The 19,486-nt window shown below is 45.8% G+C and overlaps 5 protein-coding genes across 5 annotated transcripts; 3 read left to right on the top strand and 2 right to left on the bottom strand.

Annotated features, from left to right (window-relative positions):
* Nucleotides 1-1,783: 1,783 nt before the first annotated feature.
* DFL_002604 (uncharacterized protein) lies at nt 1,784-3,612 on the bottom strand (the record flags this gene model as incomplete). Its single annotated transcript, XM_067631415.1, has 6 exons — nt 1,784-2,224; nt 2,306-2,626; nt 2,697-2,905; nt 2,956-3,282; nt 3,341-3,417; nt 3,482-3,612. 6 exons carry the CDS (start codon nt 3,610-3,612, stop codon nt 1,784-1,786), a joined length of 1,506 nt encoding a protein of 501 aa, XP_067493962.1.
* Nucleotides 3,613-4,377: 765 nt separating this feature from the next.
* Nucleotides 4,378-5,425, top strand: DFL_002603 (uncharacterized protein; the record flags this gene model as incomplete). Its single annotated transcript, XM_067631414.1, has 2 exons — nt 4,378-4,441; nt 4,512-5,425. The coding sequence occupies 2 exons, from the start codon at nt 4,378-4,380 to the stop codon at nt 5,423-5,425; spliced, it is 978 nt and encodes a 325-aa protein (XP_067493961.1).
* A 512-nt stretch (nt 5,426-5,937) lies between these two features.
* On the bottom strand, nt 5,938-7,756 carry DFL_002602 (uncharacterized protein; the record flags this gene model as incomplete). The annotated part of the gene is made up of 4 exons (XM_067631413.1): nt 5,938-6,425; nt 6,484-7,068; nt 7,133-7,512; nt 7,578-7,756. 4 exons carry the CDS (start codon nt 7,754-7,756, stop codon nt 5,938-5,940), a joined length of 1,632 nt encoding a protein of 543 aa, XP_067493960.1.
* A 1,948-nt stretch (nt 7,757-9,704) lies between these two features.
* Nucleotides 9,705-14,912, top strand: DFL_002601 (uncharacterized protein; the record flags this gene model as incomplete). Its single annotated transcript, XM_067631412.1, has 1 exon — nt 9,705-14,912. The coding sequence occupies one exon, from the start codon at nt 9,705-9,707 to the stop codon at nt 14,910-14,912; it is 5,208 nt and encodes a 1,735-aa protein (XP_067493959.1).
* A 1,372-nt stretch (nt 14,913-16,284) lies between these two features.
* Nucleotides 16,285-19,079, top strand: DFL_002600 (uncharacterized protein; the record flags this gene model as incomplete). The annotated part of the gene is made up of 6 exons (XM_067631411.1): nt 16,285-16,373; nt 16,439-16,530; nt 16,590-16,934; nt 16,993-17,026; nt 17,092-17,486; nt 17,962-19,079. 6 exons carry the CDS (start codon nt 16,285-16,287, stop codon nt 19,077-19,079), a joined length of 2,073 nt encoding a protein of 690 aa, XP_067493958.1.
* Nucleotides 19,080-19,486: the final 407 nt, after the last annotated feature.

Genomic DNA, 19,486 nt, shown 5'->3' with positions numbered 1-19,486 from the left:
AACTTATAATTGTAATTTTAACAAAAAATTTCTATTTTAAATTGCGTTAGTCATAGACCTGCTAGACAATTGGTTATAATATGATGTTGGTTAACGTTGGTTAACGTTAACTAGATCTAAGCCTTGATCAATTGAGCGACTTAAAGATCTTGCGGCTCAAAGGATATATGACAAATATTACGCAAGGTTACTCCATGACTAAAGCTAATAGCACTGGTCATGATCGGGAAATTATTCCGGCTCGTTGTCTTTCTTTTTCTTTGTCCTCGCTGAAACGGAGAAATCCTTGTCTCAAATATCGTTAAGACGATCGGCGATTTGGCAAATTGACCATAATGGTGAAGCATAGCAAATGCTATTTTCCCATCACCATTTAGTGTTGATTACACGAGGTCGAGAGAGAGCTTACATAGGTACAAAGTAGCCTCGCCTAGGTATATGGTACAAGCCAGATTACGCAGCTCATATCATCGCTCGCATTTAGTGTAGCGACCATCTAAATGCGTCTTCACCCCAGTGAATTGCGCACTCGGGTGACAAAAAAAGGAGCGCAAGAATATATGGTGTGTTGGTGGATTCTTGCTCTCCTTTTTCTGTCACCCGAGTGTTGTGGTGGTTGTTAGTATACCTGAAAGTTGTTAGTTTTGTGCGGTATATCGGGCCGATTATTTTTGGAAGTACTAAGAGCCTCCCTGCTGAAGGAAGACTGATTAAGGTCTTACGTACTCACGGCGAATTCGATGCTGGTTCGTCAAGGCAGCCCCGATAGTTGCGACTTATGCACTGCCGGAGCGGCCAAGGCAAAGTGGATAAGAATTTTCCTGTGGAATTGAGAAGTAAGACATTGGTGGCTTGCGGGATCGGGACGAGGCCCACCTAACTTGCCAAGATACTTAAATTCAACACCCATCCATACAATACAGCCGAGACAGGTCCACTTCTGGCCTTCCCGGGCTCTGGGGCTATGGGGTCGGGGCACCCGCCCTTGTTTCAGTATGCACGAACGGCCCGGAATCGCCATAGCCCGGGAAACTCGAGAGATAACAGTCTCACTTTGCGCCGTGTGCGTCTCGCGCATTGCTTTTGCAGATTTCGTGGATGCTTGATATCGGGAATTAGACGGCTTCTATATAGTTGAGGTAGTATTGCGCCATTGACGTTTATGCAGGTCTGAAGACATGTGAATTCCGACAACCCTTCGATATCCTTGTTTTTTTGCCTTGTCGAGATCAGATCCTACATATTTCGTCGTATGCCATATTTCCGAGGAAAAGTCCGGCCGGAACATTATGAGTGGCTATGATATTGAGCCCAATGCTAGTTCTCGGCTTAGAGTCATAATCATATTTGTGACAGCGGCTGTTCCTGTATCATAATTTTGTACATTGAATTCATGAAATTATATGACGGTAGTTGGGAGCGCGCATGATTGTGCAAACAATTAATTATGTGTAAGTCAAATGTGTTCGTCTCCACTTAAACCAAGTAAAATGCAAAGCAGGCTACCACGGAAAAATAGACTAAGGGGGCGCTGCAGTATAGGGCTATCAAGGGTTATCCTGAAGGTATTCTCCACGCACAAGCTAGACTAGCTCAAGGGTTGGTTTAACATGGCACAAGGGGCCAGATTTGGCACTTATGGCACTTTTGTAATTTCCAAAAGCCCATTGGATAATTTACGGTTAACGGTTCGGTGAAATGTTTTAAGATTTTTCTATTCCTGGAGCTCCTAATCTACATCCTGAAAAACATCCATAACAAATTTGAAATCCCGTTTAGCCCTTTACTCGGTTCTTTTGCCGGTCCATGCCTTGAACGTGCCCTTGAATTCTGGAATTACCATGTCCCACCACTCCATGTCCTTAGCGGTGGTGTTATAAATTTTAAGGTCATGTCGCCTAATTAGGTACGCCATGATCGTGTAAAGTTCCATGTGCGCTAGATTAATTCCAATACAGGCCCTGGTGCCCTTGGAGAAGGGAACCAAGAACTTATTCTGTACTGTAATTTCAGCGGGATCTTTGAGCCAACGTTCCGGATCAAAGACTTTAGGATTTGGGAACAAGTCTGGGTTATAGTGAATGAGGTATATAGCCATTCCAATGCGCGTTCCTGCAGGAACAAAGCGGCCATCAGGGAGGTAGATACCCCCTGGAGGTACCAAACGTGGTGTTCGAGAGGCGGCCGCCGAGGCATATCTCAATGATTCCTTGATACAAGCAGTCTTCATATGAAGGATTAGCTTCGGTTGATCACCTTGAGCCTCCATATGGGCTGGGGTAACAAGTTATGAGGGATTTCTCACCAGATATGGTAGCTTTTCCAGCTCTTGATATGGGACAACCGAGTTGACGGTCGGCAAAATTGTTTTCAACTCAGCCAAGAGACGGTCATAGATTTGAGGATTGCTAAGAATTTGGAAGAGCCCGACCATGGATGTAATTCCAGTAGTATCATTGCCGGCAGACACAAGCGTGATGACTTCGTCCTTAATGCCTTGCATTGATGGTACCTGAAAGCCTTTTTCTTCATTGGGTGTTAGAAGACGCCCGATGACCGTAGGGAAATTTGGCTTCTCTCCGCTTTGCCACTTGTTTACGAAGGAATTGATGTGGCCATCACTCAACTGCATGCATGTGCCGGTGTTATATTAGCCATTAGTTCTATATTTCGCAAAAGACTGCGGGGATACATACGTCTTCAAGATGTCGACCCATTTCAATCGAAGGGGAAATATGTCGTGCAATAAAATACGGGAGACGTTGGAGAAACTTTACGAATGGGAATGCCTTAATGACGTGGAGGCTCATCAAGTAGTTTCGAAAGAGCCGGACGGGGATCGACATGAATTCTGGATCTTCGACAGCTCCAAACTCTTGGCCGAAGGCAAAAGTCGTAACCATATCTACTATCGTTAATTTAAGTCCCAGTTACTAAATAGAATACTTGACTCACCCATAGTCAAACTCTTGAGAGCGAATTCCATTGGAACCGGCTTTCCAGCTTGAAAGTGCTCCTCAAGTTTACTTGACCAACGTTCAACTTTGCCCATTACCATAGGTTCGAGCTTCAAAATACTCTGCCTTGAGAAAAGCTGTTCCAAAGCACCACGACGAATTTTGTGGAGAACCGGGTCAGTTTCTGCAACGGTAGAGGATGGAGCACCCAAAACCTTATGCATCTCAGGATCTTTGTAGTATCTCGAACCCAAGCGGTAGAGTTCATGGTAGTATCGCGGGTCATTAACATGGATTTCATTCGGCCCCATACGGACAGCAGCACCTAGTATATAACTATAAGCTTCATCTATGCTCTCGAGAGGGAAAGAAGATAGATCTACCATGGACTTTGTGCAAACGCTCCATTTCGAAGAGGCACCCGCCTTTGTGTGGCCATATATTCCACCATGCTTCCCAACTAAAAAAAAATTGTTAACATTAGTAGATTCTTTCGAGTTTGACTCTTGTATAATTTCACATACTACTCAGATACTGCCGCTGCTTTCGGGCCTGGAAAGCCAGAGAGAGGATGGAACCATATCCGATATATGGCCAGACCTATCAAATACACAATATACCCCAAAGGTAACAAGAGAAGACTAAGAGCGAACATCTTCCAGTCCCAATGTATGGAAAGATGCGATATCAAAAAATTGAAACCGGAAGTTTTTATTTATTTTTAAAAATTAAATATTCTATTTGCAGTAAATGGTATGATTGGGTTTTTATGGATGTTTGTAAAGCAGTGCATTGCACCGTGTAGCACGTAGTTATATATACTCTAGGCAGAATTGCGACAATACGGTACTACCCAATCTCAGCTCTACAACTATCGTACTCTCTAAAATGTCTATTTTTTTTATTTTTTTTTTTTTTGGGTGTCCACCTTGGAATGCACTCGAAGAACATACCACCATGGCTCTCGTGTACCTTTCGGCTAGGTGGGGAATGGACAATGTCGTAGGGCGCCGCAGGGTTGAATGTAAACCCGGTCGTAAGCAGCATAAGCCTCTGCAACATATCACGCAACTAGACAAGTTTATCCCCCCCATGGGCTAGCTAGCTACACCGTAGTTCGTCCTCGTAATCACCCCTGTTACGTCGCCTCGACTTAGGGCTACCTGCAGCTCCGTCGATTTCCATCTGCCGCTCGAGCTCAAATCAACGCAACGCCGTTTTCCGAACTCCATTGTTTCTTAGGTAAGTTGGGTAGCCTTTACGAGACCGATTGATCTCCTCTTGAACCTAGCCTCTTTTATTAAGACTTTATAATTGGCAAGTTCTTGATCAAGCTCCTCATCATTCGGAGATCCGAGAGCTTTAAGACTGTGCCCCAAATCCGAATTTCAAGGAGATTTAATTTTAAACAATTCACAAAATGTCTCAGCATCCTGCGAAATTCGATGTTCACCATCACTTTGTTCCGGACTTCTATGTTGAAGGTACGAAAATATTTTCCATATTATGGACATGTTCTATTAATCGGATTTGCTAATGCGTTGTGTTTTATAGCTCTTGAAGCAAACGGCGGTGATCCCAGCGGATGGACAATACCAAAATGGACCTTAGAGTCCAGCGAGACTCTCATGGAAAACATTGGCATTGGAACAACGATATTTTCTATGACTGCTCCAGGCCCGTCCATTCACAAAGATTCTTTGGAGGCTGCAAGTCTAGCTAGGAAAACGAACACTTTCGCAGCCGCAGTCAGGGATAGCAATCCCCAAAAATTTGGTTTCTTCGCAGCTTTACCCTCTCTGCTAAATAAAGAGTCTGCAATTTCGGAAATCCGCTACGCACTGGACGAACTCAAAGCGGATGGTGTTACATTGTTCACCCGATACGGGCCCGATAACCACTACCTTGGCCACCCCGATTTTCAAGAGATCTGGCAAGAGCTGAACGAACGCTCCGCCGTTGTCTTTGTACACCCAACCCACGGTGTCGATACCAATCTAGTTGCACCCTCACTTCCCCAACCCATGATTGATTATCCCCACGAGACTACACGAACAGCGATGGACATTATCCTATCCGGAACCGTTCGAAAGTACAAGAACTGTAAGATCATCCTGTCGCATGCGGGTGGAACGCTCCCATATTTAGCCCTTCGCGTGGCAGCAATGATGCCACATACGCCATTTGGAAGATCAAACGGCTTGTCCACGGAGGAAATAATCGAAGACGCAAAGTCGTTCTACTTCGATCTCGCACTTAGTGGCAATGAGTTTACGTTGGGGTTACTCTTGAAGTTCGCTAAGCCAGGTCATGTACTATTTGGAAGTGACTTTCCCTACGCACCGACAAAGGGTATAGAGTACTTTACGGAGAGCTTTGATAAGTACGAGTTCTCCGAGGAGGAGAGGATTGCGATCAATCGTGGCAATGCAGAAGCGCTGTTCCCACGGTTCCAAGCTGCGCAATGATGAAATTAAGTAGATAGATCGAAGTTTAGAGAAGTTCGGCATGTCCGCGAATTCAAATACACTTGTTACACAAGCTACTATGCATAAACTTCCGTTCCGATCGACTTCGTGGCTACCACGCCGATATAGCTGTAAAAGTGCAACAAGATCAACGCATCTATCATCACCATTTGAATCTTCGTCGCAATGATGACTTTTCCTTTTCTCCTTTAAAAAAAAAAAACCCCTTCTCGATCAATACCATCGGAGACTGGGCCCGACATGCATCACAATTGCATCTGCGACTGCCCAAACATGAAAGTTGCCCTTGCCTGTTCTACAACAATGATCGTGTGAGACTCCTGTGTGAGGAACTCTTGGCACTATGATCTGGGCAAAACTTCTAAAAATCAATTGAAGCTTGAAGACCCAGCCGGAACCCGGCATCAAGCTAACGTTATTAATTTAAAATAACATTCAAACAACAGAAATCCAAGACCAAATTCTACAGTACAAGATATCGGCAAAACACATTATATCTTGGCCTCAACTTGCCCCGTGTATTCCTTAAAAACCTGTTTAGCCAACTGGAATTCTTTAAGGATAGTCTTCCTCCTCTCCTCGCTGCGGACGGTAACCTTGCATTTAAACGGTAAGGCACAATGGAGAAACCCTTCCGTGTAGCCGGTTTTTGGATCGACGTTCATCTCGATTGGCTGGCCGTCGGCTCCTGTCGCCTTTTCGAATTTAAACGCCCACAACAGCTTGGCAACACCGAGCCAGACGTTCCTCTCGGCTAGGTGGATTCCCGGGCAGATTCGACGACCAACACCAAAGCTATAGTGATCACGTAATTTCCAATCTGAAACTGCATATTCGGGTGCGAGCAATTTATGGTCCTTGAAGCGTGAAGGGTCAAATTCTTCTGGGCGTGGGTAAACTGATTCGTCGTTTTGGATGCCCCAAACGTTCAGAATGATTGTGGATCCCTTTGGAAGGAAGTAGCCATCCAAGTACTCATCTAAGAGCCTTATGTCAGTGAAATGGATAAGTTTTTTTCAGAGAATATAGGAGCTCACCCTTTGTTAAACAGTGAGGGAAACTTAGTGGTGTGACAGGCCTCCATCGATGCGTTTCTTTCATAATCGCATTGATATATGGAAGAGCCGCAAAGTCATTCCAAGTTGGGCTGCGGTCTTCTCCAATAACTCGATCAATCTCCTCCTGAGCAATCCTTTGTACTTCTGGCCAGTTTACCATAGCCTGTACAAAGGCGGTCAAAATACTTGCGCTGGTATCGCTACCACCTTCCAACTGAACACCTCCAATGAACGCAATCTCGTGGTCGGTAAATTCGCGAGTTTTTTCTTGCTCCCTCAAAAGAATGTCAAAGAAGCTCTCATGGGCTCTTTCAATCTTGGGGTCTTCAGCTCTGCGTTTGAACTGCGATATCATGTTTGCGTACAATCGCTCCATATCGCGCCCGACGCCAGATGCTCTTGAAATCCAGTTCCCGAACAGACTCTCGGGGATATACTTGAAAATTGGATAGATGTCCACCGGCGGGGTGTTTCCGGGCTCCATTACTGCGGACCAACGCTCCATTATATCGTAGAGGTGTTTCGCATGAGGGCTATCGTAGGTTGGTGTTCGAACTCCGAACACTAAGTCAAAAATTAGTAAAAATACAATTATAGTAATGATAATAGGTAAAACCAGAATACTTACAAAGAGTGGATATGATACTGTTGCTAAAGCGTTTGGTGTGGAGATGGTGATTGTCTGGGGTTTCAAGAAACTCCAACATCATCTGTGTTGCCTCCGCATCTTGAAGAGAAATATGCTTCTTCTCGCATTCGCTTTCTCTGAAAAATTGGTGCATATACTTGCGAATCCTTCTCCAGGCGTCATTGTAATGCATCACAAGCAGGTGATCGCCCTTTGTGATCAAGTCGTGGGATACGTATGACGGTGGTCGGTCAGAAGTGATAGAACTCTTCTTGTCCATCAACTTCTTGACAATCTCTCGATCGGTGATGACGAGCGCGGTACCCGTCCCAAGTTTGAGAGAGTAGATTCCACCATATTCCTGGGCCCATTCAGTAAATCTGGATAAGTAATACAATTAGACTTGTACTTCACTAAATGTTAGCTAAGCTGGGGAATATTATACTTGAAGTGGGCACCTGTAGTAGGAAGTTGATGAATATTCCCAATAACAGGTAAAGTTGGCGGTCCCGGAGGAAATCCCTTTCGTCTATGGCCAACTACAAAGACGACATAGGCAATAGATGCTGTGATTATGGAGCCACAGAGGACAACGGTCGCTGGCGAAATGTTGATTGGAATCATTTTTTGCGCATACAAAAGAGAGTGTACAAGCTATTGAGAAAGTTTTTCGTGCATTGTACGATCTGTGTTTTTTTTTTTTGCTAATACCTAGGTAATGGTAGCTGGAAAGCCTGTACGCGCGGAGCAAAGCGGAAACATAAAAGATAGAATATTCGACGCTTCTAACCACCGGCCACCAAGATAGCTAAGATGAGGCTGACAGGATCGATAGCGTCACTTAGCTAAGAATTGAGCTTGCTTGTTTTGGTTTCTTCTTTTCTTTTTTTTGATATGCTGGTACTACATAAATTAATACCAAGTTAGTAGCTACCTATTACGCATGCATAAGCCAAGGGACGGAGAGTGCCATTGCGCTGTGTAATGTAACAGCCAACCGATAAAAATTCCCTCAACGAACCGCTTACACCTCGATCGGCTGAAGATGCAGACCTCAATCGATTACTAGGCGTATGCATTAATGCATGCGTCCGGGTAGCTTTGAATTGGACGATTAGCCTATCGGGAATAAGCTGAAGAATTGGTCATCCCAGCCTTATCAAAAGGAATATGCAATATATGGGACTTCTCGAAACTTTAACCCCGGCGGTTTTAGGATACGAGACGGACGTATGGTGACCGGAGAACTTAGGCATGGGCGTGGGGTTGACCGGTTCTTTCCCGGTACCCGATAATGTTCGGGGTGCGGGAGATTTTCCCGAGATTTGACATGGGTTTGTCCCGGAGAGGTTGTTGTACGGGGACAAAATGCAACATAACCGAACACCAAACAGTGTAGATATCGCAATTACCTCATGAACATTTGCAATGTTGGCCAACAGGTACTAGGGTGTACCAGAAAGATTTTGACTCAAGGCCTCAATTGCAGGGAGCAAGGAAAGTAACAAATAAGAAATAAGCACAAAGGAAGAATGGAAACGAACATGAAAAAGAAAAGCAATGATGTTGATGAGGATCAAAAAGAATTATAACAAATGTTAACATTGGCATTGGTAGAATAGGTAGATATCTCTGTAGCCTATCTGTAAGCTACCTAAACTGTAACTCCGGTTAGACGGCGAACGGCTGGCAGGCCGCCGACTGCGTTCAGCTGTTAAGCTCTTCGTCTGGCCTTGATACGGAAGTGGATGCCCATTGGCCTAGAGCATACATTGAGCGCGTCAGATGAAACCTCTCATAGGGTCACCGCAACCTTCAAATTCCGTCTTACAGGCAATTAGCAGAAGGCATTGGGTCCAGGTAATCCGTACGACCTCGGCTCTGCATTGCCACATGACCAACGAACACAGCCCTGCACAACGATCTTATTACACATACGGGATATTTCGAGATCTTAAGCTATAAAAGTATGAGCCTCAAACCGATTTAGGGATTTCGTTCCGGTGTCTCATTCTCACTGTATCACAGTCTTTCAAGTGATAGATAGAATTTGCGCTTTAGCTGCACCCATCTAAACTTCAGATCCCTCCGGCTTCAGCTTATATAACTTATCTAACTCTTTATACACTTCACCGTCAGTTTGAAGACAGGCCTCAATTTAACCGCTAATTCCCGCTTTCCTCTCATCCTTCAGCTTCTTTTCATTCTTATTCGCCCACAGCCTTCTCTTCTTTTTAAATTATACTTTGACACTTTGGAATCATACTTAAATCAGTCCACTTGTTCCATTTCGTTGGAGACGATTGACGCCGTATCACCAAGCTTTGTGCAAATCAAATCAGAAGACATTCACTCCCTGGACCCGCATATTTCGGGTTCCTCGTACCAATCTTTTGACTTGACTTCTTTGGCCTGCCATGACTTCTACGCCAGCGACGTCACTAGGTGACCTAGACCATGTTAGTAACTTGCTTCTAAACAGACCCCTTCTATTCTCACTTGTATACTTGTGCATGCTAACATGCCCTTCCAATGACAGGAATACAGTCAAGATGACATTGCCATTATTGGTATGGCATGTCGCCTAGCTGGGGGCATTCAATCTATAGAGCAATTCTGGAATGCCATTCTCTCCAAGAAAGATGCCTCCGGCGAGATCCCAGAGATGCGTTGGGAGCCTTATTTCCGTCGAGATAGTAGGAACGCCGAAATTCTCAAGAAGACCACATCCCGGGGATACTTCCTCGATCGGTTAGAGAACTTCGATGCCTCCTTCTTTGGTATCTCCCCTCTTGAGGCAGAGCTCATGGACCCTCAACAGAGAATAGCTCTGGAAGTCACATGGGAGGCCCTTGAACACGCTGGTATCTCTGTGACAAGCCTAGCTGGCAGCGACACAGCTGTCTTTATGGGTGTAAACTCAGATGACTATTCTCGCCTGCTGCTTGAAGATGTCCCCGGAGTTGAGGCTTGGATGGGTATCGGCACTGCCTTCTGCGGTATTCCTAACAGAATATCGTACACCCTCGATTTACACGGCCCTAGCACAGCTGTTGACGCAGCATGCGCTTCCGGTCTTGTCGCTGTACACCATGGACGTCAAGCTCTTCTAGCCGGAGAATCAAAGCTAGCTATCGTCGGTGGGGTCAACGCACTCATCGGCCCAGGTCTGACAAGGGTTTTGGACGAAGCAGGTGCAGTAACGCCAGAGGGTCGTTGCAGATCCTTTGACGACTCCGCAAGCGGTTACGGCCGTGGCGAAGGTGCTTCGGTCTTAATTCTCAAAAGACTATCGGAGGCTATCATCGATGGTGATAAGGTCCTAGCGGTTCTCAAAGGAAGTGCCGTCGGCCAGGATGGGAAAACAAATGGTATTATGTCTCCAAACCAGGTTGCGCAGGAGGAAGTCGCCCGGAAGGCTCTCGCCGTCGCTCGTGTGGACCCCTTGTCGGTAGCTTTCGTCGAAGCCCATGCTACCTCGACTCCTGTTGGTGACCCCTGTGAAGTTGCTGCTATTGCATCAGTATACGGATCGGGGGTCGGTCGACCAAAGGACCTACCGTGCAAAATTGGTTCTGTTAAGCCCAACGTCGGCCATCTTGAAGCTGGTGCTGGCTCAACGAGCTTGATAAAAGCCGTCCTTGCCGTCAGCAATGGGAAATTCCCTCCACAAGCTAATTTCCAAACTCCAAACCGAAAAATGGATTGGGACAATAACTCTCTCGAGGTGGTTCGAGACACCTCTGACTGGATCCAGGACCGTAAGAGGGCAGGAATCTGTTCATATGGCTACGGTGGAACTGTCGCACATGCTGTCATCGAACAAGCCCCAGCTCCCACATTTCCACCTGATGACCAGGTCGGAGATGTAGAATACGCGGATACGGCACCCTATCTTCTCTTCTGGTCAGCACCACAGTCTCAAAGACTCCGTGAAACAGCAGCTCAGCTTGCTTCGTGGATAGGAGATACCGAACAACCTTTGACAGATATTGCAAATACATTGGGCTACCGCCGCTCACACCATCAACATAGGTGCGCTGTGGTCGCCGATAACCGCGAGGAGGCCGTGAAACTTCTGAAGCTAGGAAGTCAGAATGCCGATAATCCCTGGATGATCAAAGAAAAGGTCTCCAACTATGGTAAAAAGGGTGCTGTTTGGGTCTTCTCGGGCCATGGTGCTCACTGGACGGATATGGGAAAAGAACTTCTGGCGACCGAACCGGCTTTCTATGGCGCCGTCAGCAGTATTGACAATATCGTGCGAGATATTCTGAACTTCTCACCTCTCGAGGCTCTCGAGAATGGTGACCTCAAGACTACGGACAAGCAACAGGTATTGACTTACGCTATGCAAGTTGGTTTGAGTGCCGTTCTTCGTTCCAAGGGTGCAAACCCCTCTGCCGTCATCGGACATTCTGTTGGAGAGATTGCGGCGTCAGTAGTCGCTGGATGTTTAACTATCCAAGAAGGTGCCTTGATTGTGTCGCAGAGAGCCAAGTTGTACCGTCTTGTAGCAGGAGGGGGAGCCATGATCCTCGTTGATCTATCACCTGAAGAGGCCGTTAAAGAGCTCGCAGAGAAGGGTCAGAGCGGCTCAGTCGCAGTTGCTATTCACTCCTCGCCAAATACTTGCGTCCTTTCTGGGAGCACCGAAGCTATCAATGACCTCGAGCAGTCTCTCAAGAAAAAGCAAATTCAAGCCCGCAGAGTTAAGACGGACGTTGCGTTCCATAGCCCAGTTTTGAATGAACTGGTGGAACCCCTTCTCGAACTTATATCTGGACAAATCAAACCCCAGCAGCCCACAATCCGCCTCTATTCTACCTCTCTAACCCAGGCTCGAGGGGACAACTTGCGCGATGAGAAATATTGGATCGATAATATGATCCAGCCTGTCCTCTTGACTAATGCCGTCAAAGCTGCTCTTGAGGATGACTTTGGAGTCTTCCTCGAAGTCTCTAGCCACCCTATCATTGCACACTCCATCAACGAAACCATCATCGAAGCTGACAGTGACGGTGTTATTTTCCCAACTCTGAGGCGCGATAAGCCCTCTAGAAAGTGTATCCTATTCGCTCTCGGAAAACTACACTGTCATGGCGCACCCATCGATCTTCGAGCCAATTTCTCCGGAGACTGGAGCCGAGATGTTCCTACTACAGTGTGGAAGCACAATCCCTTCTGGAGGAAGGTCGGAACTGGTTCCCTTCAACCTAACAAATCTGTTACTCACGACGTTAAAAGCCATGTTCTATTGGGTGCTAAGCACCAAGTGGTCGGTAGTGATACCACCATGTGGACAACCTCTCTCGATGAATCTACGAGACCTTTCCCTGGAAGCCATCCTCTCCACGGAACCGAAATTGTTCCAGCTGCTGTCCTTCTCAATACCTTCTTGCATACGGGTGAGGAGTACAATGCGCTTAAGGACGTTATCTTACGAGTTCCTGTTGCCATGAGCGCTCCAAGAAACATCCAAATCGTTAAAGAACAAGGAAGAGTCAGAATCGTCTCTCAACTACAAACTTCTGAAGTGGAAAACAATTCTACTGAATCTTCTTGGTTGACACATACCACCGGACATGTTGCTAAGAACGAGTGGTCGAAGTCTAGCCTGGAAATTTCCGCCACAAAGAAGAAACTCCCATCAGTCAAGCCAAGTTTCGCCACAGACTATCTAGCTTCCGTTGGAGTTCCAGATATGGGCTTCCCTTGGAAAGTCACAGAACACTATGGTGAGGGAGATGAGATGTTGTCCAAAGTTGATACTGCCCCCGAATCTTCGGAAAAGAATATCCCCTGGGATGAGTCATCATGGGCTCCTATTCTTGACGCCGCAACTTCTATTGGATCTTCAATCTTCTACAAAGAGCCCGTGCTTAGAATGCCAGCTCAAATCGACGAAGTTGCTATCACCCCTGGATCTATCCCTAAGATTGCTTATATCCATACCACAGTAGAAACCGGGATGTGGAGAGTCAATGTTACAATCCTGAACGAAGAAGGAAACGAGGTAGCCCATATCAACGGAATGCGATTTTCTGCTGTTGAAGGTACACCTGGAGCTAGCGGCAGCGTGGAGAGCTTAGTCCACCAAATGTCCTGGCCTCCAGCCAAACTCGAGGAAGAAGGCTTCCAGCTAAAGCATGTCATTTTTGTGTCCGAACAGAGCGACAGAGTAGCTTCTTACACCCAAGAGCTTCAGAAACGCAAAATATCCACAATTGTGGTGCCAAATCCCCGGGGACTTGAGGAGCAGAACCTGAGTTCCGAGGGAACTATTGTTGTTTACCTACCCAGCGGATCTGATTTGGAAGATACCGCAAAGTTTTCCTCCACATTCTGCAGCGAGATCCTCGACATCACCAAGCTTCTAGTCAACCAAAAATCACCCTCCAAACTTTGGTGCATCACTCAAGGACTATTCGAAGCCTTCAATTCCTCTTCCCTTTCTCAAGGTCCACTAGTTGGTCTCTCTAGAATTATCGCATCAGAACACCCCGAGGTTTGGGGAGGACTCGTTGACACTGATGACGAGAGTTTCCCTCTTCAAGCTGTTAAATACGTCAAGTCTGTTGATGTAATCTCAGTTCGAGACTCAGTCGCTCGAGTTGCTCGACTCCGACCCGTTCCACGCTCCAAGATGATCTCTGGGAGAGAAAAGACCTTCACGCCAACTGCAGAAGGTACTTATTTGATTACCGGAGGACTCGGAGCTTTGGGACTTGAGACTGCCAAATGGATGGTCGAGAGCGGTGCCCGAAGATTGATCCTTGTCTCACGACGTGGCTTGCCCCCACGCAGAAAATGGGTCGATTCCAACGACGATTCAGCTATCTCTACAATTCGTAAGCTGGAGAGGCTAGGCGCTTCCATCCACGTCGTGGCGGCTGATATTTCCAAACCAGATGGTGCCGAGAGACTTGAACAAGCTCTAGACTTGCTCGACCTCCCAAGAGTCAGCGGTGTCGTTCACGCCGCAGGTGTCTTGGAAGACCAGCTTGTCGCCGAAACGACCAAGGAGTCGTTCGACAGAGTCCTCGCTCCTAAGGTTTCTGGAGCTATGGCTCTCCACCAACTCTTCCCACCAAAAACACTCGAGTTCCTGGTTTTGTTCTCCTCTTGTGGCCAGCTGTTGGGTTTCCCGGGCCAAGCATCATACGCTTCCGGAAACGCCTTCTTGGACACTTTCGCTGATTTCAGACGCAACCAAGGAGACAATGTTATCAGCTTCCTGTGGACAAGCTGGAACGGGTTGGGTATGGCTAGTAGCACCGAGTATATCAATGCCGAACTCGAGGCTAAGGGCATCACCTCTGTAACTCGGGACGAAGCTTTCAGAGCATGGGAGCACGCTATCAAGCACGACATCCACCAGGCTGTCGTCCTCCGAGCGCTTCCAGTGGAAGAAAATGGAATCCCACCCATCCCAATTCTAGATGAGATCGCGCCACGCAAGCGGGCCGAATCAACTGGCACAGAAACCGTTTCCAAAGGTGAGGCTAGCGAGAAAGCACCGGTTCCTAAGAGTGGGCCGGAGTTGAAAGAATATCTCCAGGGTGCCATTTCGGAGTGTGTTGCAAAAACTTTGAGGCTACCGAGCGCCGCGGATGTTGACCCATCGACGGCTTTGACGGAGATGGGAATGGATTCTGTGATGACAGTTAGTTTGAGGAAGCATTTGCAGACTTCCTTGAAGGTTACGGTGCCACCAACGCTAATTTGGGGCCATCCTACTGTTAATCACCTGGTTAAATGGTTTGAAGAGAAGGTCTGAGGGAAGTGTTGGTATGGGTTTTTCTTTTCTTTTCTTTATCTATCTGTTTGTCCTTCCCTTTCTTTGACTGACTTCTTCTTTTCTTGAATTCCCTCTTTTTTTAAATTTATTTTCCTTTATTACTTTGAATAGATTGGTATGGGAGTGATATCGTTTTTGATTTCGAAGTTTATACTTGAGAATGTTTATATGTTTATCCTGCGAAAATTGCTGTATACAAAAAAGATGTTTTATGAATTTAGTATTACGCAGAAGCTTGACAGAGTTCCCTCCAAGCTGGTGATCTTTCAATTGATCATGACTACTTAATTATCCATAGTAGGAAATTCTTTCGCTTTTTACATATCAAGTTGACCTAGAGAGGAGATCTAGAGATGAGATCCCATTAACCTCGCTCCCTATTACCCGAAGGCCGTGGCACTTAGACCCGACCGCCTCTCTTTCAAAGAATCGGGTTAACGGTCACTGAGCTACCCTGTTAGGGGGGATTGGATGTGGTCGAGGACACCGCAAAGAACACTTTGGACCGGCCCATGTTGGCAGCCTCCTTATTTTGGATATCGAATGAAAGAAAGCCTAGAAGCCTACACTCTGGTTCAAAACAAACGGTTTCTCTCGGTACGCTAAGAACTCTGAATCGATATAGTGTCCTACCTATCTAGCCTTCAGCTGTGAAAAGGCCTACCGAACGCCTGGATTCAACCGCCTCGGCTAAAAGGTATTCGAACAAAGGAGCGTTAAGGATATAAATGTGCAATTTTGATCAGAAGGGTTTTCAGATGAGAATTGGTGATACTGATAAATACGTGCGTTGCTGTTGTAAAACGCTTAATTAAGCTATATCGTAGGCGGAAATTAAATGGAAGTCGGTATAGATAGGCTATCATACAATACATTCTTGATAATGTATTAATAACATGGAGGAGTATCCCGCTCAGTGATCTGATCTCGGACATGCATAGTTGCGAGTTTCTTGAGCGCAACCTTGTCATGAGATATATTATTTATACCCACTCGGCTCCTGTTATATGTTATTGTGAGATGCAAATATAGGGACAGAAAAATCGCCGGTATCTATACGTGGCACTCCTTTTAGCCTTTTAATTCATGCATATTTACATGAAAGAGTGCTATGTATATCCTTTCAATAGGTGCCTGGCGCGCATAACGCGGCTTCAGCCATGTCACCTGGTTTGTTTTAGAGGGGTAAACCAACAGCCTCGTTATCGCGCGGGGAATAATAGATAAGCATACGACTCCCGAAAGTATAAATTTTTTTATATTCTAGAACTCGATCGATTTTCAAAGGAGAACACTATTATCGTTCTAAGACTCGATTTACTAGACCGATCCAGGTGAACCAATAAGCAACATGGACCCTGGTAACAGAGAACCGATAGTTCATAATACATTAAACAACGAAGGAAATCGGATATTCATGCAGGCAGGAGTTAACCATGGGTAAGGACACTCACACCAACCATATCTTGATAGTCGCTTTTTATCATCACTAAATCTTGGGTTAGGCATATTTTTAATATTAACCCAGGCAAGGAACCGACAAAAATAAAAAATAATAACTATGATGTTTCTCTTGACCTGCCCTTCCCCCGGAATTGTAATTTCACTGGTAGAAGGGAAGGCTGGCGGTCATCAATAAATATTTCTCAGAATCAGCCCGAAGTAGTGCTTCTGTCTTTGCGCTCACTGGTACCGGCGGGATGGGGAAAACTCAGACCGCTCTTGAGTACGCTTACGCTTGTCATGAAAGCCGTCGATTTACTGCAATCTTTTGGGTATCGGCCGCGACTGAAGAAGCCATTCGGACCTCGTTCGTGAACATTATGCAGCAAATTGTTGAGGAGCAAGCGAGAGCATTCTGGCCCGAATCCTCCAACTACAGAACCATTGGCGCAAACTTCAGTATCCCGAATCTAATAGACAGAGATGGCAAGATCAGCTCCGACCCTAAAACCATCAATGATATTCAATCTGCCCTGTTCAGGTGGTTCAAGTTACCTGGTAATCACAAGTGGTTGTTAATCTTCGACAATGCAGACGACCTAACCTTCGCGATTAGCAACTACTTTCCAAGGTACAACGGGTGTATCCTCGTGACTAGCCGTCGACCAGAATTTCTTCACCTCGCTAAACAGGTGAACTTGGACGGTTTGGATAGAGAGAGTGCAATCAAGCTTTTGTTACAGCTGGCACAGCGGAATTCCACAGAAAGCGAGGTTAAGCATGCGATGGCAGTAGTCGAAAAGTTAGGCTTCATGCCGCTCGCGATTAGTCACGCGGGTTGTTTCATCCACGAACTGAATATTCCTGTGAGCGAGTATCTGCAATACTACGATAAGGTTTTCAAGGAGGCGCAGACTAAAATACCAAAGATTGGGTGGGCCTATCGAGAAGATACATCTGTGACGACTTGGGAGGTGTCCTTTTTGGAAATCCAAAAGCAGAACGAGGAAGCGGCGTCGTTGTTGCTTACTTGTGCGTATTTGAACCCGAACGAGATCTTCGAGACTTTGTGGGAGGATGAGCGATCCGATGCAGAATTTCAAATTCAACGTAAGCTTATTCACCGAGATTCATTCATAGCGTTCCAAAACGAAAAAGGACATTTACATGCACAAAAGCTGTATGCTCATCCAAATTTGCAAAGCCACAATCACGTCCCACAGTAAATCCAACTTAAAAAAAACTCTGAATTAGTAACTTGCCTACTGCATGTACAGCTTGCCTGTGTGCTATAGTACTACCGGCCTACCAACCTGTCCACCGGCCAGCAAGGTGGTGGTGGTGGTCAGGCAGGTAGTTGGATAGCTGGCTGGTAGACGTATAGACCACTAATTCGATTCAAAAAATCCTAAGTTGGATTTACTATGGCAAAATCTCTGTGACTAGTGAGGTTTGGATGAGTGAAGGTTGTGGCTAGCGAAATATGCATGCATGAGTAGAACCAATTTTAGATGATACATGTATATGATTTTTTATTCATTGTGCCCGCCATATCATTGATATGATACGCTAACATGTTATATAGAGAAGAGTAGATTCTCGCTTCTCGCTTCGTACTCGCTAATTAATAGAAATCAATCGGGAGCATTTTCTGTTCACTCTATTATGCATAACTGGACGCGAGAACGCGGGGACGATTCAGATCGTTTGCAGGCTATAGGGAGTGCTGTTAGAATCATCGGGAAAACACTTCGGCGAGAGGAGCTCTCGCGATCGAGCAAAAAATGGGACGGACGAGGAGAAAGGAGGATCTTGGGGCATGCGGAGACCCTTTGCAAGTATTTAGAATATAGATTCGACGAGGTCCTTGAGCAGAGTACTAGTGTGGAAGACACACTCCAGGCTTTCGACAACATAGGTTTAGTCTTCTATCACCAAGGCAAGTACGAGGAGGCTCTTAAACAATATCAGAAAGCTCTAGTTGGCAGGGAAAAGGCTTTGGGCAAGGACCACCCGGACACCCTTACTATAATCCACAACATAGGATCAATCCTCCAGAACCAAGGCAAGTACGACGAGGCTCTTAAACAATATCAAAGAGCTCTAGTTGGCATAGAAAAGGCTTTGGGCAAGGACCACTCAGACATCTTCGCCACAATCCACAATATAGGGTCAGTCCTCGAGAACCAAGGCAAGTACGACGAGACTCTTAAACAATATCAAAGAGCTCTAGTTGGTATAAAAAAGGTTTTGGGCAAAGATTACCCAGACACCCTCGCCACTATTTACAACATAGGATCAGTCCTCAAGAACCAAGGCAAGTACGACGAAGCTCTTAAACAATATCAAAGAGCTCTAGTTGGCACAGAAAAGGTTTTGGGCAAGGACCACCCTTTGACCCTCGCCACAATCCACAACATAGGATCAGTCCTCAAGAACCAAGGCAAGTACGACGAGGCTCTTAAACAATATCAGAGAGCTCTAGTTGGCAGGGAAAAGGCTTTGGGCAAGGACCACCCGGACACTCTCACCACAATCCACAACATAGGATCAGTCCTCAAGAACCAAGGCAAGTACGACGAGGCTCTTGAACAATATCAGAGAGCTTTAGTTGGCAGGGAAAAGGCTTTGGGCAAGGACCACCCTTTGACCCTCGCCACAGTCAACGCCATAGCGTCAGTCTCCCGCAAATTAAAAGTTTGAGTACCCAGTCCGCTCTACCAGTTTGCCACGACAAAGCCTTGACATATAGTCGACAGGACTATATAGGTTCATAGACCTCTACCAAGGACGTCAACCCCCAGTATCTCCTATTGTTTGAAGCTTCATCATGTATATAAGATCTAGTAAAAAATGGCAGTTCTCAGTCTGACTCGTAACTCCATTGGTCAAATTATTCATTAATCTACTGAACCAATTATCTTTAATTGGAGTTAGACCTTCTACCCATAACTTATTTATTTATTACATACATACTTCCCTATTGAGACTTAAATATTTAAATTGAGAAATGATTGGCCAAAGATGTTAGGCTATTTTGGGAATTCTAATTAGGAAACCTAGGATAAGTGTAGTGTTTTTGTGATTGGTATTAAGGAACTTGATAAGTC

Source organism: Arthrobotrys flagrans, assembly GCF_004000055.1.
Source record: "Arthrobotrys flagrans strain CBS H-5679 chromosome Unknown unitig_3, whole genome shotgun sequence".
Lineage (NCBI taxonomy): Eukaryota > Fungi > Ascomycota > Orbiliomycetes > Orbiliales > Orbiliaceae > Arthrobotrys > Arthrobotrys flagrans.
The sequence above is the reverse complement of the archived record's forward strand: the minus strand, read 5'-3'. Positions and strand labels throughout refer to the sequence as shown.